Source organism: Morone saxatilis, unplaced genomic scaffold (assembly GCF_004916995.1).
Source record: "Morone saxatilis isolate NCDOM2014 unplaced genomic scaffold, NCSU_SB_2.0 Contig22, whole genome shotgun sequence".
NCBI classification, from domain to species: Eukaryota; Metazoa; Chordata; class Actinopteri; family Moronidae; genus Morone; species Morone saxatilis.
The window spans coordinates 24,684,908-24,706,992 of NW_023339785.1; the positions used below are offsets into that span (position 1 = coordinate 24,684,908).

The 22,085-nt window shown below is 39.8% G+C and overlaps 1 protein-coding gene across 1 annotated transcript in view; it reads right to left on the minus strand.

Moving 5' to 3' along the window:
• The window catches only part of LOC118334117 (complexin-2), a 47,987-nt gene that overhangs the window by 15,016 nt on the left and 10,886 nt on the right, over nucleotides 1–22,085 (minus strand). The window contains exon 2 of the mRNA XM_035669946.1: nucleotides 1,185–1,347. Coding sequence (XP_035525839.1) covers nucleotides 1,185–1,215 — 31 coding nt within the window. The 5' untranslated portion in view covers nucleotides 1,216–1,347. The remainder of the gene's footprint in view (nucleotides 1–1,184; nucleotides 1,348–22,085) is intronic.

The window sequence follows — 22,085 nt, forward strand, 5'->3', positions numbered from 1 at the left end:
TACCGTATGTCCACTGTCTGTACTTGTAGTCCACGTGGTGTGATGTATGTGTCCCTCATGTCACCTTGTCTGTCTTTTAAAAAAAATTAAAAAAATAATTAAAAAAATAATAACTAGTTTTAGAAATAAATGTTGACATTTTTGCCCATTTCGAAGGCCACATAAATTCAAAATTTGTTAATTATGCATTTAAATTCTTATAGTAAAAAAATACACCTACTGGCCCTGAAAACCAGTTGTTTCAAACAGCTGCTTCTACGAGTGATAGGGTCCTCCATGGACACCTGAACTTTGACTGTTGCTTATTTTGTCATGCATATTTAATGTTACAGTTAATATTATAGAGAAATACTTAAAGTAAGGGCCTCTAAGTCAGTGCAGTAGATCATGAGATCTGACATTAAGAAATCGCTAACTTTCCACCCAATTTCATTTTAATCTCAAATCAGGTTTTTGAGATTTTCTGCTAACTAGCAAACCTACTCTAAGGAGGTTACATTTTTGAGGTGCGGTCATGTGAATATTTACACCTTTCACATATAAAATCAAATACTGCCGCTTGGTTAGTCTAAGCTAAATATGCTACGTCTAGTTAGACATTCAAAATAAAGCTTGCATTGTTAAAATGAAACGGTCACACTTGGTTAGCTTTAACCACAGAAACTACTTGGTGAGGTCTAGGTTTGACTTCACTTGGAACATGAACAGTGTCTCCTGGAGGAAAGTCCTGTGTGTGTGTTTGTACATGTTAGCATGCCTTTGCAAATTAGTTTTTAGTACCTAGCATAAACCAAAGCATTGCACAAATGTTTATTTTAACCTGATGATGGCACTAGATGAAAAATCTGTTGAGCCACTTTACTCAAAATCACAAATATGAACCTCATAGTGGTGCTTGAGGACAAGTCAGGGATCATCAAAGTCATTCAGATTCATTCTGTGACGAATTTGATGGCAAATTATCCAACAGTTAAGCTGTTTTATGGTAGTTGATCTCCCTGGCTTGAGTGACAATATGTTTTATATTTGCAAGCCAGTTTTTGTGATGTCATTTTCAATGGAACCAACGGGAGAACACGGGCTTACTGGGCCAAAGCTTCTTCAACTGACTTTTGTTCCCACATCTTGGTGACATAGTAAATTGACAAACAGGTTAAGGGTAATATGAACAGTTGACTACTTACCGCCTAAAGCTTGTTTCATTACAAAATCCATGATTACTGCTGATTCGTTATAGTTGTTCTCAAAAGCAAAGAGAGCTGAGCATGTAGCCACCAAGCCTGGGATCTCTGGGTGTCTTGATCCTTCTCACTTTCCCTTTCAGTCTTCAGTGACTCTCGTCTGGACCTGAGAGAGAAGAAATGAGAAATGACCCTTGACATTAAATACATATTAAGACATATTAATTGAAAAGCTTTCATTTCCAGTACATTGATAAAGACACTAAATACATAGATGGATCTACAATCTGCCAAGTATTGGACAGCGTGAAACAGCAGATCACGCTAATGTTACAACAGATAATTGGATCTTCTTAACACTTTCCAAACCTGTGTGACAGGAATCCCATTCTGGGAAGCACACAAATCAATACTGAGGCCATTTGCTCCAAGTCACTTATCTCAACTCAATACCAATGGATCAGTCATCTTCTATTGCTGACTGGTCATAAATATTTCATGGGAAATTAAAAGACGGGGTTGTTTTCTGTTTACATCCATCAAACTCATATATGACACACCTCCAACGTGCACCCAGGTTGAAAATCAACTTATGTCTGCACATGCTCCTGTGTATAAAAATACACACCTAGGTAAAGGAAATATTTATTTTCTAGTTAAAATCAATGGAACTGTGACTCAGTCACTTCCTGTATTTCCTCCATAGCTGCTAATACAAACTCTGGTTTCTGGTGCTTTCCGATGGCCATGTATGTAGTTTTGGGAACGACCATATGTTTCATTCTGCGAGTCATTGGCAACCAACTCATTCAGTCGTTTAGGTATGAGGACGTGTTGGATATATACAGTCTGCCAGCAGCTGTTGGGAAATGAACAGTCATTTAAAAACCCATTGTATGCAACTGGAGAGTGGATTCAGGCACACGCTCACTCAACCTGCATGTGTGTCTGTAGCCATGGTGTCAAATATATTAAGCAGTGACACACAGTTGTGAATATAGTTGGCCATTAGGGGAACTGGAGCTGCAACTGAGCCTGGCTGCTCATTGGCTTATGCGGAATAAGATGCCCTGTTGCTATTGTGTCCCTGCATACTCTCACTCTTGCCCCTGTATCTATTTGATAAACTGTTCTTCTGCACCAGTGTCGACCAAGATGAAATCCTCCACATTTATTGCACCTGGCGAACCAGAACACCATTTCCATTTTGAAGCAGATCCCTCCTGCTCTGCTCGCCGAGCGCCCGGTGTCATTTCGCTACACCAATATTTGCCGGAGCTGAATAGAGCTGGGATGAGATGGGATGGGACGGCAGATTGAGCTGCACAGCTTATTCTGGGAGGCAACAGGGGAGACGGGGCCGAGCGGGACGACAATCCATTTGTAACTGTGACCGAGCGCTTCAGGGGGTGAAGCACCTCATTTCCATACACACACGCACAATGAGGACACACACACACACACACACACACACACACACACCGTATTTCATTAACAGGAACACAAATGTACGATGGTACGCAATATGAGGAAAACAAATGTCACACCCTTCAGCTTGTGTGAGGAGAGGTGTGTATGCATACAAAACAATAGGTGTATATTCAAATATGTGATTTTATAGAACTGAAAGAATGGATTAATGATGAATTATTTGAGAGATTAAATCATTACTAAACTAATATAATATAACATGTCACCATCCTAAAGACTTGTGATCAGGCCATCATCGAATTAATGAGTGCATCACAGTAAATAAATACGTTGCAAGGTAAATCCTCATTTTAATGAAAAGAAATAACTTTATTTTATACTTTATAAACAAATAAATAAAGTCCAATAAAAGCATCTAATCAGTGGTGGTTGGTGACTATGACAGCAATGTAAATTTATATTTTGGTCAAACAGTTCCTAAAAAATTTGAAAAAAAAAAACTATAACAAAAATTAAATAATTAAATGGCTGTTTAAAAGTTTACAGATTCACATTCCTCATCTGTTCTGTCGCTTGCAGTTTGAATGTGTATTAATGTACACTAAATATATATATATATATAAAGGCCTATATTTGATATACTGTCCCTTGTAAACATCATTGCCCCCCGCCACTCGGTCAGAGTCCACAATCATTCACGGTCCAGCTGTTATACTCATTTTATACTACACTGTATGCCGTGTTCTTCCTTTTAACACTTCATGCAGCTGAAAGAGGACAAAACAGAGGGTTTTTATAACCTTTGTATAACAGAAGAAGTATAGTAAGAAAAGAGGAGTCAGCTGGATGAAATCTATAAACCAACTTATAGTTTTTCTTATATCACATTTAGAAACGTGCTTGTATTTAACATTATCTTACATTAATGTATTTGTTATTTATTTTATTTATTTAGCGACTGTGGCTTCATTTGGAGTTTTGATTGTGTTTTGTCTTACATCAATAGATGACAATACAGTAGGCAGGCAATATATATTATACGGTGTGCGTGTGTGTGTGTGTGTGTGTGTTTGTGTGTGGCCTCTGGTGTTTGTGGTCTGGCAGCAGAACATTTCTCTTATCGATACAGAAACAGACTCAAGAACTCGCTAATGGAATAAAAGGAAAGATGCTGCTGTCAGACAAGGACATCTGGAAGAGAAGGACACACACACACACACTTGTGTATTGAGGGCATTCAGTTCCGAACCTTGACATTGAAGTCATAATCCGTGAAAATAAATTATCTGCGATCAGTGAGTCCCGGTTTTGTTTCCAGTTGGATTGAGATCTGTGGATGTGTTCCTTTTTAAAATGTGGTTTTAATAGTAGAAAATAAAGAAGATATTGCGTGTTTCTGCCCCCTTTACCACCATCTTTTCAACCTTTTTCTAACCCCGCTTTCTATCTTTCTGCCTCATTAGACTCTCTCTCTTTATCACTGGTTTCTGTTTTTGTCTGTCTGTGTTATCTCTCTGTCACTCATCATTATTTCACTTGTTTGCCTTCTTCCTCTCTCTTTTTATTACTGGTTTCTTTCCCTCTTAGTCTCCATTTCCAGCAACACACGCACTAAACACACACACCATATCCCTCATCCTCATCTCTTTATGACCTAACCCGTCCCTTTTTCTCTGGTGCAGACATGTACAGTCAATACACAGCGTACTTTACACGCCCAGGTACATAGAGCTGCAACGATTAGTCTATTAATCGATTAGATGTCAAATATTCCTGCCAACTCTAACTTAAGAATCGATTGATTGTATTGAGTCGTGTTTTTATCATTGACAAATTAAACTGGAGAATCCATCTCACCACGTTTCAAGCTATGGCTTGATGTCAAACCACAGTGTTTAAACCGATCAGCATCCTTGAGGAACTACTAGCAGCTACGGGCATGGTTTAACTTCAACTTAAAGAAATATGTGACTTATTTAAATTGGTGCAACGCAGTCTCCACCGGTACTCCTTCCCCTCACCCTCTACCTGCACACTGAAACCTCTCTAATACGACAGAACCAGGTTGACACAATCTTAGAAAACCCGTCATCTGAGAAAGACTGGAACAATTCATCACAGCGTTATCGTGTGAAATGGAGGAGCGCCACTCTGCCTGCCTCCATTTACATCCTCATCAGAAACCAGAGGCCTGAACGGCGGCTCGTTATGTAAGAGGGCGAGAATCAGTGGGCGTTTGGCGATGGACTGGAAGCTGAAGCAGCTCTCCATACAGCATACTGAACTTCTCTATTGTGTTGATAGTGGAGTGGAGTTTAAAACCTTACATAACCCTTCCTTTCACACAGGGCCAAATATACCATACAATCACTGACGACAGCACCCAAAGGCATTCCCCCCTCCCGCCCTCCCCTCATTCCCATCCCATCCTCAGGCCCCAACATTTTCCTTCCATCCTCCACCCACCTTTCTTCTTCTTCTTTCGCCTTCTTTTTTTAATTTCATAATCCAAGCCGCTGTCAGCGTGCGGTGACGTGGGATAAATGTAATCAGGCCGGGCAGGACTACCGCTGATCCTACCAGTTATTGGAAGTTGTTCCGAGTTTCACGCCCGGAGACGGGAAGGGAGCGGCTCGGAGGGCGAAACATGATCTGATCAACGTAACTGTTGGGCGAACAGCGAAGGAACTGTAGAGGGGAGAAAAGAAAGAAAAGAAAAAAGGGGGGAAAAGCTTTAATTATTGCAGTTTTCAGTTCAAGATACAGGTCCATTACAGGTTAACAACCAAGCATGGAAACACACACAACTGACCTATGCCTGGTGATGGAATTGAAACATATCTGTCATACAAAACTCATTACTCAGTTTTTGCATTTCATTTTCATTTTCAGCTGTATAGTGCATGCCTGACATATTCATATTGTTATTTTATTGAAAGAACCCATAAAAAAAGCTTAAAACCAAACAACGTAACTGGTAACTGGTATTTTTTAGCAAATGCTCGCTCGAAAAACAGGAGGCGATACTGTTTCACGGGATATGTTCAATGGCAATTTAATCCACATTTGCCTAGGAGTAAGAAGGTGTAGTGAGATGAGTTAAAATAAACTACAGTGTGGTGTTGTGTGTGTGTTCAATAGTACTGAAAGGAACATTCAGTGCAACATGGTGGCTCTGATGTGGTTTCAGTTTTTTGGACAACACAGAGCTCTATCGAACGAGGAAGAAATACCATCAGGCTTTGATACACACACACTAGGGATTATTAAAAACACTGGCTGTGAGTTTTGGACTACACAACCGATTTCTCCTTCGGTTTCTTGCCTTGGACGCAAGGGTGGAGACGAGGGAGTTTGTAATCTTCCCGCAAGGATTTCTAAATCCCAAAAGTGACTGAATCTGTTAAAGCAGTAGTTTAACATTCTTGGAAATAATGCTTTTTCTTTCTTGCCGAAGTTAGACAGAGAACGTCATATCGTCCATCCAGTTAGCTTAGCTTAGCATAAAAGACAAAAAACGGAAACTGAAGATAAACAATTCCACATACCAGTGCCTTTATTGAACAAATCCAACCCCGCAAAGTGTTCTTTTCATTCCTGCATTAACAGTCGTAGTGGTTGCAACATCCACATCCGCATCTCTGCTGCATAGGTGAATGTATGCAAAGTTCAATCACGCTGTTTTGAAAAAACCATGCTAGCTGTGTTCTGCAATCCATGTGTCAGACCCGAAACTGAGAAGATTTACAAGTTCAACCGAAAGAAACGCTGTCCAGGTTTTGGTCCCTGCCACCCCCTACAGAGATCAGAATGAAAGCCTTCACAAAACAAAAACTAAACATCTGAAATGAGCTCTTCAGGTAGAGAGGCTTTTCTTTGGAAACATTCGCACGACATAAATCACAGGAAATGCGCCTGTCCCCTTTTACCGTTGTCAAAGGGCATGTTTAAAAAACAAAATCATTTGAAGGCCACACACGACACACACACACACACACACACACACACAACACCACACACGCCGCTAGCTAGCCTTTCACCCCTAATGTTGATGAGCTGAGCTTTGCGGACACTCGGAATGGAGCCCTGAAGGGAAAATCAATACAGGACTGGACGAATGGATCCCTGACAGGAGCTGCTTTCCACAGGTTTAGCACGCTCCACCAGATACTCAAAGTCTGCTTTGTCTACTGGTGGTTCATGAGACGAGTGCTACAAAAAATTCAACATCCGACCATAAAGGCCATTTTTATACTGATAAAAAATAACATACTTTTAACATTTAATATGATTTTAATTTATTTGAAACTATTTAAATGTTTAATTCTTCTTGTTTTGTGTTGTTTAGTCAGTTTTACTTTTTAGGAAACCAATATTGTGATACAATATTATGATGATTCATCTGGTTCACTTGTTTCTATCTGACAGCGATGACACAGTGAGATCCAACATGTCTTCACGTCATGAAAGCTGTTCGGTTTGCTGTTCAGAAATCCCAACATCTGATCTATTGGGCATCTTGCATCAGATATTTCCAAGGACGAGACCACGTGAAAATATTATATATAATATAATATAATAATATCATGCGTTTTATCATCATAACGCTATATGTATTTATGTATTTATATTTTCTTATGTGATAACAACCAGAAACATTAAGTATAGAGAGCCTCAAACTCAAACTAGAGCCAAGAAGCAAAAACGTTGGCGGACGTGTTTTTACCATTTTGCTGTAATTGCCATTCACTGTAAGTACACGTACGAACAAATATTTAAAAATGAATCTTTAAACTGAACAGACTGTACTGAATCATCACAGTCACTGACTGAATCAGGAGCGTTTAGTCCTCCCTGGTGACTGAGAGAAATGTTTCAGTTTCATAGTACGATACCTCCTCATTAAAAGCTTATTAAAAGACAGCCAAAGCTACAGAAACAACTACAATCTGATAACGAACCAACGGCGAGTTAATTTCAAATGAAGGCGTTTGAAAAATGATGAAAAAGTGAACAAACTACCTTGAGAGAGAGTCTTTGAACTGAACTGAACATGGTTTAGAGCTACTTTGTGGAGATTGGAATGTGATTAGCAAATTGTTAAATTATCTGACAACTTGGTAATGAATCCCGGGTCGGATCTATTTATTTTTATTTTATTTCTGGTTTGATATGCTACCAATGTCGGTAAATATCTAGGCTATGGTAAAGTGGCTTTAAATACTGTCATCAGTACCAGAATGTCACGAAAGTCAACTTAAGATGTTGGTGACTTCACTTCAGCGTAAATTTGCTTCATCTATAATAAAGTCAAAAGTCCTCGACAATACAACATAGAAACCTGATGTGTGATGGCGAGTCAGCTCCTCATCCTCAATCCAAACTATTTTTAAATTCAAACCTTCCAGCAAAATCTCTAAGTACCAATCAACAAGCTTCCTCTCAGTCATGTGACAATTTGCTTTGTTGTTGCAATTGAACGGTGTAAAACAGAATGAGTCAAAGAACATAGATACAGAGAGAACAACAAACATAAAACACTGCAGAAAATATCCACACATAACCTTCATGTTCCAAAAAAGTCAACCAAAGACAGAAAAGACCTTTTGGAGACGTTGGTGAATGAATTAATGATGACCAGCTAACGCCGGCCGGGCCCCGCTCTCAGACCCTGCCAGGCAGCGACTTCACCGCCCGGCGACATTATTTATTCATGTGACTTCGCGATGATAAATGATTCCCTCAGCACAGACTGGAAGGCAGAGCAGGGATACATGGCTCTGTTTAATTTTTCTTCTTTAAAAGTCGCCGACCCGCCTGGGATGTTAAAGGAGCGCCTGTGAAATTATGTTACACTGAGGAAGCTAATTTTAACTTGCATATTTTATATTTTAATAAAACTTAATGTGGTTTATTATAGAACTGACTTCCTGCAGGTTAGACATTATGACAGATTAAACATTACACCATTTCTTCACATGCCATTCTATTTCTGCTTTGGGTCTGTTCAGTACTTGGTCGAAATGAGTAATTGCTACGAACTAAATGAAATAGTTGATTATATGACATGCTCATTTGTGGAGATCCTTTTTTTCTCTCTGCCTGCTTGTTTGTCGGGTCATTTGTTTATTTCTCTCACTTTTTGTTGTGCCTTTTGGCGTTCTGTTGGTTCGGTAATACATCTGTTTTCGCTGTGGACGTGTGGAGGTGGGAGCTGTCTTGGGGGTATGCAGGGGTGTTGGATGCTTGCGTTTGTGTGTCTTTTCATGTGTTTCTTCAGACAAATAAAAAAGACATTGGTTAAGAAAATAACCCTGGTACTATTAATAATATATGTGTATGTTTTCAGCTACCATTATGTAATGTTGATAAAGACTTTATAATGCTATTTTTAAGGTTAAAACTGGATGTTAAAAATGCTTTGTGAAGCCATGAATATATTTCACTCTACTCTTTTGTTTCATGCTGCGTTTAGGTGCCACAGTAGAGACAGGAGATGCAAGCCTCCTCGAACTATATACAGTATTAGATTTAATAGGTTGATTTAAAGGACTGATTTCTTTTTCTGCTCTGACTCTGAGCTTAAAAGGTCACAGACTGAAGTAAGTGCTGATTTAATAAGAAACAGGTTCGATGTAACATTTCAAACTGCAAATAACAGCAGTTCACTTCCTCACAACAACGCTGTTCCTGCAGGACTGTCCTTGCCAGAAAAACACTGGAGGTTCCCTCAAAGGATCAGTGTGTAGGGTTTAGTGGCATCTAGCAGGGAAGTTTCAGATTGCAACTAACTGAACACTGCTGCCGTCTGTATTTGATGACCTGTTTGGTTGCCGGTTAAGGGCTGCAACATCGGCCTTCTCCTCTCCTCCTGGTGACGATTGTAGATAAAAACGTCTCATTCTAAGGTAACGAAATGATTCCTAGGAATATTATATTCCCTTTTTTGCCAATAGATCCTCCTGAATGTCATACACTGGGCCTTTACATTAGCTTCTTTAACATCTTTTCAGGATATTTGGCATTTCTATACCGATTGAGAATATAGTTGTAAGACTGAACTGGAAATGTCTCGAATGTCAGACAACTGAGACTGGAAACCAGCAGCATGACGAGGTCATGTCACAGGACATAAAATCTTAGCCAACCACCAGCATCTCCGTAACGTGGTTGTTAACGGGTGCCAAAGCGTGCCATCAGTAATCCTGGACTCGGTGAATGACGATGACATAAATCCATCCCATCGAAGTATTCAGCTGCAGGTTTGATTATCGATTGTCACTTTGTGTAAAGTCTGCAGGTTTCTACTCATGTAAATGGATCTGTTCCTGTTTTTTCACGCTCTTGGTTGTATTCCTCTCTCCCTCTATCTGTTTCTGTCACTCTTCCTCCGCTTTGTTTCACACCACCAACCTCTTTTCCCTCCTCTGTTGTTTGAGCCTCTCTCTCTAGAGTCTCAACCTTGTTCTCTCTTCTTCGCGTCCGCTCGGCCCTCCATGGCCTTGCCCCTGCATACATTTCTTACATCTGTATTCCACCTCTAGGCCACTCAGATCATCAGATCAAGGTCTCTTATCCGTACCCTGAACCCTCCGCAAATCAAAGGGCAGTGTTTTTGCCGTAAGGGCCCCATCTCTCTGAACTGCCCCCACCTCTGCTAGATCAGCTGAGTCTGTAAACAGCTTCAAATATATATGAATATGTGTATGTTTTGCATGTATTTTCTGTATTTGTATCACATGCAGCACTTTGTAACTTTGTTTTGATATACATATCTTAGTATTGTACATACAATAATAAGCCAATAAAATAATAACAATTATTAATGAACTATAATAATTTGTTTTTGCTAATATGTTTGAATTTATGTTAATGTGTATTTTCACACATAATTTTTGGAAAATAAGGTCTGAGGACTCCCTTAGGGGTCATGGACCCTCTTTTGAATACCCAGGCACTAGATTTCTCACCCGGGATGGACACATGATGCAGACAATACTTTAAACTAAGACAGAATATAACAAAAAAAGTCCAAGTACCCTTGTTCAGTGTGTTGGTTCAGTGTGGCAAACTTTTCAGATCCTCCCTAAAAACCACCAGTCCAAAGTTTCAAGCCCAATTTATTCAAAACACCAGAGAAAAGACAAGAAATGATATTAAGTCATTCCCCTGCATGCTGCCCAGGTTAAAACTGTGATTTTTCTTTCTACTTGTTTTTAGAAAATTATGCTTTTACAACTCAATAACCAAAATGAAGCAGATTTGATGGGAGTTTCTGGTGTTTCGGTGATGCTGATTGTGTTGGATCACGTAGACAGAGAGAGAGAGAGAGAGAGAGAGAGAAAGTGAGGCAGACATACAGAGGTTTTGTGTTTGTAGCTGAAACTCACTGGAAGCAGTGTGTTGGATATTATGTAATTAATGGAGCAATTAGCTGCTACAGTACAGCACGCTCACTCAGCCATCTGTTCAGATGACAAACAACGAAATCGATACGGCGCCGAGTTCCGACGCTCAGCCGCTGTTCAGCCTGTCAACCATTAAACAAACCATCTGAGGAGGCCCTGAAAAACAACCGAGGGATTCATTTACACAAGCTGAGCTTTATTATTTCTAATCTCTACCTGTTTTCTCTTTTACCTGATCCTGCTCCATGCTCACTGTTTATTGTTTGTTGGATTATACTTATATTACAGCAACTTGCAAGTGTCATTTTAACAGCTTAATCAGGTTATCACAGTTAAATTAAAGCTCAGATTGGTGTAAACATAACCTGATTAACAGAGCTGGTTGTTTGTCTTTTAAAGGATTGCGGTATATTTCACACACACATCACATCCTAAAGGGCAAACTGCCTCCATGTTACATCAACATTAGCAAAAATCAGCAGTGAATGTATTATTTTCTCTCTTTCAAATGCTTAAAATGACATGTTAACATGTGCTTGATCAGTGACCTCTTGGGGCCGTGTGGGGAATCTGTCGATCTCTCAGAAAGAAAGAAGTAGCTTCACTTTTTTGATGCTGCGTTCAGGCCAGCTTTAACGCAGCCTCCACTAATGTTTGACAGCTTCCTACCTGACGTATGCCCTGTTTCCTCTGAAGTTGTGCTATTGACAGGTGACAAATGAAGCGCGCTGTTACTTTGAATAAAATTACAGATGGGTTTGAACATCGTTGGAGACGTTTAGGATATACACAACTCAACAAACATGTATAACATATAGTCGTTTTTAGTATTAAATGCACTGAAATGTTACGTATTACGTACCTTTAAATGAGGCTAGTGTGGCACGGCCTTATAGGTTGCAAGCAGCTTGTTCTTACCTCTACTTAGATTTACTGTCAGGCGGTCACCTCTAGTGGCTGTTGTAATTATGATGGGAGCAAAAGAGGATGTCACGTGATAGTATAGTAGTATAAAGAGCAGAATAGTCTGGGTGGATGGATGGCTCAAACACAGCCCCCCAGCACTGTTATCTGTGTGAATGCTCACTTAGACAGTAAAACCCCTTAGGGAGGATGTCTGGGCAAACACAGCATCCCATCTTTTACCAACAACACTGGTTTATTCTAACTATGAAGGTGATCTTTCCTTAGCCTTATAAAATTATCTTTATAAAATGGATCGTTGTGGGGAGACACTTCCCCATTTTGTTGCTTCTGAAACATCTGCAGACGGAGGGAGCCACTGTGGTCCCAACATGACAGAAAGATGATGTATGCAGTTGACATTTTCGCAGTGATCACGAGGAGGCGGCGCCTCCACTCATCAATCAGGCTATAATATCTGTGGCGTTCAGCAGGAAAATAAATCAGATGTTACTATAAAAGCGTTACGAGTAATCAGCTTCATCTTCATCATTTCAACTTTACATTAGTTTTTTTTTATGTAATTTCAGCGGCTACAGTTGGGTTTCACAACATAAAATGTTTCAGCAAACTAAAACACTAACCTACATAACAGGTTTTGTTATCAGAGCTAACCCTAACCCATTTTTCTGAAGTTCAAGAATTGTTCACACCAAATGACATTCATGCATTCATAAACCATAGCTGACAGAAACATTTTGAAGTGCATCCTTGGGCGATTGAACAAATGTATCAGTGATTGAGTCCATTGCCGGTTGTTGGTTCTTTTTGGGCGAATATATCAGTAATCTACAGTTGTTGGGCTGAAGGCGGTCGGTTAGAACATTTTAATATGTTGTCCAAACTTAGTTCTCGAAAAGCATTTTTGGAAAATACAGTAAATAATAAGTAAAACTTCATCACAAAATGACTAATGGAGTGTTGTTGAACAGATCATCCTTACTCCTTTAGCAGTGATTTGCATGAAATATGTAAAAGCAGAAGAGACAAACAAATAAACAAACAAACAGACGTTCGCCGAACAAAAACAAGCAGAGAAAAGGGGACTGGTGATGAAGTGGAATCAAACAGCCGGTGACATTTTCAGAGTGAACTCATTCAGCCTGAAGACAAAAGAATCAAAGAGACAAAAGATCCTCCAACGCTGCCGACACGTTCACCTCTGACAGACGCAGAGAGATGCCGTTCATTTGTTGACATTTCATCATCTGCTGATATTTTACTACTCGCATTGATCCAGAATGCCATTCACCCGTCCATCCATCAATCTGCTCATCCATGCGGTTTTCATCCAGTCACTCACCAATCACTGTTGATTTATTTTGCCCTTTTCTGCACACTCCATCCAAAACTCCATACATTTAGATATCCATCCGTTCTCCCACTGGTGGAGGGAAGATTTACTGAGGTAAAAGTACTAATACTACACTGTAAGAATACTGTTAGAAGTGAAGCGTATGCAACAGTGCATCAGCAACTTATAAGGTAGATTTACTTTTGTTACAGTCCACCACTGCATTCTACTTCCTCATCCATCCATATCAGTCTTTGCAGCCGCTCTTCTGCTAATTTCTCCAAAATTCATCACTTCGTTCCTTTATCCCTCATTACCATATAGTCTTCTATGTTTCTTTCCAGCCTCCTATCCATCTATAAATCATCCTTGTATATAATTGTTGTACCTGTTACGTTGGTCAGTTATGCACCTAATCATTTCATCTATCATCCACTCTTCTTCCTATTTATCACTTTACAGCTGTTTTGTTAGCCACTTAAACATCCAAACCCTTTATTTATCATCCTTTCTTCTTCCCATTTATCCATCTAGTTAACCATTTTTATTCCCATTTCTCCAACCACAACTTATTATATTTATCCATCGCCTATCAATTTACCTCTACCTACCCCTCTATCTCAAGTACAATTGCACTCATTCAGTTGCCCTTCAGTTCAGAACTCCATTCATTAATTCTTCATTCATTCAGGCTTTCCATCATTTCTCCACTTCTCTCCATCCATCCAGTTGGCATCTAATATGTTTGTCATTTATCCACCTACTCCTTCATCTATCAACCTTCTGCCAATTTGCCAGCCCATTCATTTTATCCACCACTCGTTTATTTGTAGTCAATCAGGGTTTTTAATGGCATCAGTCAGAGCTTGAAAATGCTAATCATAACACTGGGATCACAGTTTTTTACTGTGTGTTTTGTTCTTCAATCACCTCTAGATTTTTTGCATGGTTGCATTCACAGCAGAGAAACCAATTCAACAGATTTTTTAGCATTTTCATTTTGAATAACCCCTGATAATTAGTCAGCTACAAAATTGCAGCTGTTACTAGCTTTGTTTCACATGCTTAACCATTGTGTGTGCAGGGAGCTCTACTGTAGTAAGAGATACTTATAGAGTATACAAACACTTTACAAGATGAAGTCTTCTTTATTGACTTTTCAAAACCAGCATGTAAGGAATGGATTTAGATTTAAGTGTGTTTCACATAAGATGCAAACATTAGCATGCCTGGCTAACTATCTTTAAACCAACAGTGGATAGTGTTGGCCTCCATCCGAGAACAAAAGTGAGCTTACTAAATGTGGATGACATTCAGGATCAACACATGCTTTAAGCTCAGTCTTTTAGGTGTTTGTAGCCATCAATTGTATGTTTGTGGATATTCGGCCGAAACAAGGATTCTGTAGCTTAATTCTGCAAATTAACAACTTCCCACTAGCCCCGCCCACTGGTGGTAAAAGCCCCACCCATGTCCGGTTTAAGCCCCGCTCATTCAGAGTACAGCTACGAATACAGATAATAGAGTCTTATTTCAAAACAATTTCCAAGAATTTGGAGTTACATAGTGAAGGATTTATTCTGGGACAGTGAATCCAGCAACAACAGCAGAATCTGTTGTCACTGAAAATCACAACATTAATGCATGAAAAAGCAGCCAATGATGCCACACAATCATACTCCACTGACTCTGGCAACTTTTCTAGCCTTATATGTAGCTGCATACCTCCCCCTCCTCCCCTCAGGCTGTGGAGGATAGAGGGGGAGGAAGCAGGCTATATATCACCAACGAGGCATTCGTCCATTTGTCTTGCGGTTGGGTGGCTGAAGGAAGAGAAAGAGGAAAAGAACGAAAGGATGGGAGGGGGTGCAGGGGTGGATATAAAGAGAGAGGGAGGATAACGAAGAGAAATGAGGACAGAGGAAGGGAGCGGAAAGGGGGGAAGGTAGGAAGAAAGGATAGAGGGAGAGTGGAGGAAGATGATTGGGTAGGAAAAATGAAGAACAAAAATATTGAACGCAACAGTAAATGCAGAGAGGATGGGAGAAGAAGGCGGAGGAAGGGCACAAATGACATAAAAGTAAGGGTGGTAGAGGTAAAGAGAAGTTGTGAGCAAAAGAGTGACGTATGTGTGGTAAAAGAAAAGCGAGGGAGGTGAGGGAAATGGAAGGAGACATTGACAGAGTGAGAGAGAGGAAATGAAAAGAAAGTGACAGAGGGTGAAAGAGTAGGGGAAGAAGGACTGAAGAGGATAAGACACAAAGGAGATAATGAAGGTGGAGAAGAGACAAAGGCAAAAAAAAGGCGAGAGAAAGAAGAATGATAGATGGAGTGAGTGGTGCAGAATAAAGGAAGTGAAATGGGTCAGCAGAAAGAGGTGACAAAGGTAAAAAAAGAGAGAAGAATCACTCTAAAAGAAAGTGCTGCTTCTGTCAACGCTATGACTACGATATGAACATTTCATGTAGAGGAAATATAAAGGGCAAAAACCTGAGAGAAACCTGAAAAAACTTCAGCAGCTTTTCCCACTTCGTAACCTCTACATATTAAATCGGCATATCGTGTTGATGGCTAAATAAACAGATGATCCATTAAAGTACATTCAAATGGTTTTTCAGGGTAATACAGCCAAAAAAAACTAAATTAATGCAGAACTTTTTCTTGATCAACTTAGAGATAGTTATATTTCTACTGTAGTACTTATATTTTTATATATACATTGTATACTTGTTCATTTATATATTATATACATACATAAACTTATATCTTATTTTTTATGTTATTTTTGATTCTGTTCTTCAAGGTCAGCGTTTTTAATTTTAGTTTAATGGTATGTTTAATGTATGTTGTATTTTTGTACTTGGCTACTGGGATGCTTGAATTATCCTCAGGATAAATTATCTAAGTAAAGTAATCTATCTATCTATCTATCTATCTATCTATCTATCTATCTATCTATCTAAGGAGCATCTTTAAAATAGTTCAGATGAAAGTAGAGTAACTGGGACTCTTGTTTCTGAAAAGATGTGTCCCTATTCAATTTGTAAAATGTAATTTGTCAATGCTTTGAACTTCCATTAATCTCCATTGTATTTGGCTGGATGCATACATTTCAAGACCTAATTGAAACTATCTACATGGCTTGATTAGACTAGAGACAAGGGAAATGTTCCTTTTTTTAAATCTGAGTGAACTGACCGTTTAATCATTTAATTGTAGTTCAGTACGCTGCCATTCAGCACACAACTCTATAAAACCGATCCCTCAGAGAGAGCTGACACCAGAGTCAGACCACGTGATGAACAGCCGTACTGTATTCCTGTCTCACTTTATGGTGTGGTGACTCGCTTGAGGGTATGTTGACAATTTGATGGACCTGCAGGTGCTAATTCTAGCTGTAGCCACAAGTCACCTGCTAACAGCACCTTGCCTTTTCTGGTCAGTATGTGAAAATCCCCCTGAGGCCAAACATCTGTTTTTCAGGCCTCGAGAAGCAGCTCAGTGTCAGCTGCACAGACTGCAGCTGGAGGACGGTGCAGTTCAGCCAGTAATGTTCAGCGAATGGAAAACTGATGGATGTGTCATGGCTGAAATACTAGTAGGTGCTAAAGGTGATGCTCTTATTGGGACCCTTGTCAATATCACCTTAAAGCAAGAGTAATTTGAACGTGCTGTGTTGCAGTGACATACCTGACAAATCTGCGACTCTGCTGGGCTTTTTTTTTAGCCTTTTTTAGCTCATACTTTTGGTTTTCATGCCACAGTTGACTACACAGGTCTGGCCTGGCATCACTAGGCTATTGAAATAGAGATACCAGACTAATAAGAATTTGTGAATTAGTCTCCATTCCAATTTTCAATTTCCAAAGGCTAATCAACAGGTACAGACAAAAAATCTGGACGCAGTTTGATAGATCTACAACTAATCACATCACTGAAACTTGTGAAGTTGCATAGCTTGTAAATTACACCAAATGCTGTTGAAAGTTAACCTGACTGCACCAGATGGTTTGTAACACAGACCTATCTGGGAAGTCGTCGTTTTACACTGTTTGGAAAAGGGCAGGCACTCTATCACCGTGTATCGCGAGTGAACTTCAACCAATCAGATCAACAAATCAAACCAACATAGTCAAACTCTTACTGAAGCCAATTAGGAAAAGAGTGAAATCAAGAAAAACCTTCAGTACCGTTCTCTGCTCTTGTCTTTGCTCTCTGGGTCTGATATTAGCAGCATCTACACTAACCTTTTCCGCAGCTGCCATTGTTGTTTTCCAGCAGTCACTTCAAACTGGTTTGTTACCGTGTTGGCGGATTCAACAGAAATACTTCCACATCAGCCGCAGCCATGTTGGCTGTTTACAAAAAAGGCCTCAATAGAAATCTGTCTGAATAAGCTGGGCCATCTGCTAGAGCAAATAAAACATGAGCTCACAGATTTGTCTGGTTCCCAGGCTAGCACAGTTTAGTTTCAGTGGAAGAAAATATTCCTCTGTGTCTCCTGGATGTGTAAGAGGTTTTGCTTACATGAAGTGTTAATACTATGTCAGGGATGTGGAGGAATTTTACAGCCCTAGGTGGTGTTAAAAAAAACCCTATCCATTAATACAGCTTTATAACATTAGCATTATCAAACTGATAATGATACTTGGCTCTAAGAACTCTGAATAGGGATCTACAAAAAGTGGAGACATCTGGCGACAACATTTACACTTCATTCCTTCCCGCCTCTTGTTCTCCGCACAGAATGTCTTGTGTCCTATTGTACTGTAATTTGTGTGTCTCAATAAATAGAGGAGGACATGAATAGAAATGCACATACGCTGTTACATCACCTGAATCCACACATACTAAAAAAGTTAACTTTTTGCGAAACAAACACCGCAATAAAAAAAAAATCCAATTTGTTAGACGAAGTGGTGTAAAATGTACCAAAAACAAAGCTCCAGCAATGATGTGAAATGTTCTCATGGTTGATTCATCAGCATGCCATTTTTTTTAATGATTCAATCCCTGTGGATCACTTGTGAATCAATAGCTGGAGTTTCATTCTTTCGGCTCATAAACTAAAAAAGGCTCGGAAAAAAGTGCCATTGAAACCCAATAAAATGGCCAATAAATTGCCTTTTGCCAAGTTGTCAAATATTTGTGTCCTCTCACTGGGGGAAATCAGGTTGAAATGATCAAACAACAAAGTCTAAAGCAGGGAACAGAACACAGCAAGCAGGAGAAAATTCAGCTAAAGAGCACTGCAGCAAGAATAAATACAGAAGCATCATGTACAGAAGACAAAAAGTCAGCTGTGGGGGCTGAGGTTGGACAGCTTGAGGACAGAAAACAGCTCCAACCACTTCTTCTACCAGTTTCCACCAGTAAGATGCAGCTTTTTGTTTAGAGTCACAAACTCCAGTTTATTTTAGCCAAACTGCATTTAAAATGATGTAATTTACAATAAAAGTACATGTTGTACAGCACTTCGGATGAACTGCACTGTGCACTAGCTCGAGGAAAAGCAAGACGATACACTGAATTAGTAATTGCCAGCTGCGTAGCTCTGTTTGTAGAGGACAGATGTCCCCAGAGAGACAAAAACTACATAATGCATGGAGAGCTGAGTGGTTTGTCTTCAGTCCGTCTGCTCCTCTGTGTAGGACAGATCTGGGTTAAAGGGACTTCACAGAGTCACGGCAGACATGTCGGTGAGGTCACAACACCTTCAGTCCAAACCACTCAGACTGAAGAATCTCTGTCACGTGTCAACTATTGATATTTCTTGACATTTTTTTCATGTTTTTTTTTGCAACATGTAGAACAAAACGTGCTCTTCCTGTGTGTCCCTGTGTTCCCTGTGTCGGTTTTTCCTTCTGCTATAAGCTAGTGATGAAGAGTTGTTTTATACCTTTAACCACCAGTGGCTGCTTTTTGGAGCACCAATCTCTACCCATAGCAACGCTGAAAACAAGCAATCAACGTAAGGAGTGTAAAAAATAAACATTAGGAAAATATCATGGAGGAGTGCTTTCAGCCAGGCAGAATTGACCTTGATTTGAGATCAGGAAACTCATTTTTGAATGAGTCCTGGCACAGAATGTAGTGTCAGGATGAAGATAATCACACACACACAGAGTAGTAACATTCACTGGTATGCAAATTGGTGCTTATCAATGCTGTTTGTTTCTTCCTTCAGCTATTTTTTTCCTGCCAATAAGCGCTCACCGAGCCTCCCCTTCCCTCCATCAGGGTTAAGAGGGCTGTGGTAAGTGGCCAGCAGCATGCTGCGAGGGTGGGCGGCGTTGCTGTGTGGGCGGGACGTTTGCTACGCCTGCCAACTGTTCGAGTACAGTGATGAATGTTGCTGGGAGATGGAGAGCTGCACTGCAATGGAAAACAAACCAAACAACCTCAACGAAACGGAGCCAGGTTACATTTTTCACCTCTCAGTGAATTGAAACCACTGAATGTTTTCACTATCATCTCCTCTATCACATATTTCTCAGCCATGCAACAGGGATGGCGATGTCGTCAGTCGGTCGGTTCAACGCTTCGGTCCAGATTGAAACATCTCCCGGATGGATTGCATTGAAGTTTAGTGCAGACAATCAGGTTCACCAGAGGATGAATCCTACTTACTTTGGTGATCCCCTGACCTTTCCTGTAGCAACACTATGATGGTGTCTGTGGTTTTGAGTGAAAAATATTGTATCTACTACTATTGAATTAACATTTTGGAGTGGATACATAAATAATTTTTCACTTTCCAATGTCAAAATGAACTGAATTCATCACGCACGCTTGAACTCGTCGTAAAGGAAGTCAAAGGTGTGCCGCGATTAAATATACAACTAAAATATCAGCCACCTCAAACATCACTGTGGAAACAATTGCTGTAGAAATGAGCAATCATGGATGTGACTTTACCAGATTAATACAGAATTTCCAATCTGCGCAAACTCGTCATAATCATAAAGTAAATGGTGTGCAGATTTGCGTTTCATAGCAGCCTTGAATATTGGCCTTGGTAGATGTCTGCGCTCTCTGAGTGTCTTCCTTCTTTAGCATGTTGCTAACATGCTAAAGTTTAGTTCAGCAGGTTAGCATGGCTTTAGACTCTTTGTTTCCTTTTTTGTTTAACCAAACCTAAAATATTTGTTTACAATAATATGAAACAGAGAAAAGCAAAAGTAAGATGGAATATTTTGTATTTTTGGCATTTGGCTTCATAAATAACTAAAATTATAATAGCTCATAATTAGAAGTATGATGGATTTATTTTTGCCAATCAACTAGTTCATTAAGTGCTTGAGCAGAGAATTTGACTTCTTCTTTTACTGTGTGGTAAACATTATAAGAACACCTCAACCTTTGACCTTTCCTCTTAAATGCTTATAATGTTTGATGGGCCTGAAGCCAATTAAATTCTTGTAAAACCCTTTTATCTGAATTATCTGAATATGGAAAATCCAACCGTAAAGTGGTCAACATTGTGTCGGAGTAATAAAAAGTGTGTGTTTGTGTGTTTGAGCATCGGGGTGGAGGGGCAGGGGGTTGCTGTGGGTGGGGGGAGTATATAATCAAGTTACGCTCAATATAGCTCTTCCTCCTCGACAAAGTGGATGTGACAGCAGAAACAATGGATGATTAGCATTAAACACAGAGCTCTGGAGCTCACAGTGGGTCGCTCACTGCCCCACACCGACAGGAAGATCTGCAGAGCGGTTAAAAATACTGAGTGATCTCAGAGAGGGCCCACATGCAGTAACTTTAAAGGGAGTATATTAGCAAGTTGTGAAGCTTATTTTAAACTGTAAGAAGTTTTGGGAAGATGTGGTCGATCTGATTCTGAAGTAGTTTTGTGGTATACACAATTCTTGCACATTTATGTATTTGATATAAATACACCTTCATAAACACATTGATTAATGTGTCAAAGCCCAAATCCACAGAAAAGAAAAGAAAAGAAAAGAAAAGAAAAGAAAAGAAAAGAAAGCATGCATGTAGTCCTTAAATTGAGCCAAAACTCAATGTTTAATTTCAGGAAATACATCATCAGAATAATCAGACTGAAGTTCAAACTGTTTCGAAACTGAAATTGTTGAATGGATAAAACATGCAGCGTGAACTTTGCTGTATTTATAGTTTTGCATTTAAGGTTGAAGCCATGTTCAGGCCGACTTTGGGCGCGTCTGGAAAAACACAGATCGGTGTAACGGGCTGAAACAACATAGCATCATCCAGCAAAAAGTTGAAGCAAGCTCAACTTTTGCCACGACACTATTCAAATAAATGGCAGCATGCATTCTTAATAGATTAGTTCACAAAGCGAACGCCATGTTTCTACTATTTATCTCGCCATTGTTGTGACATACGATGAAATAGCTGCCGCTGTGATAACTCTGCAGAGTCGTAAAATTGTGCAACATCTTGGCATCTGATACACCATTAAAGGCATGAATCTGTTACTCACTGGATTATGTTTCATTGCCTCACCAGTACCTTAGACAACACTTCCTCACAAACACAGCTCCTTGTGATGTTTTCATGCAAGGGTCTAGGGGTCTCAACGGTCTATGAAGCCTTTGCAAGTAACCTCTGCTATGATAACTACTCTAGGAAGGAAGCAACATTTCAGGGCTACAGTCTCACATAACCCACAGCCTACTTCCTGCGAGTCAGACAAGGGTTACCGTGGCTACGGAGACACCACATGGGTGGGGATCTGTGACCGCTCAGACTGGACTGCTTGTGTTTCTAATGCTGGCAGAGAAGCTGATAGTGACAACAACATTAAGGAAATTGAATACAGACAAA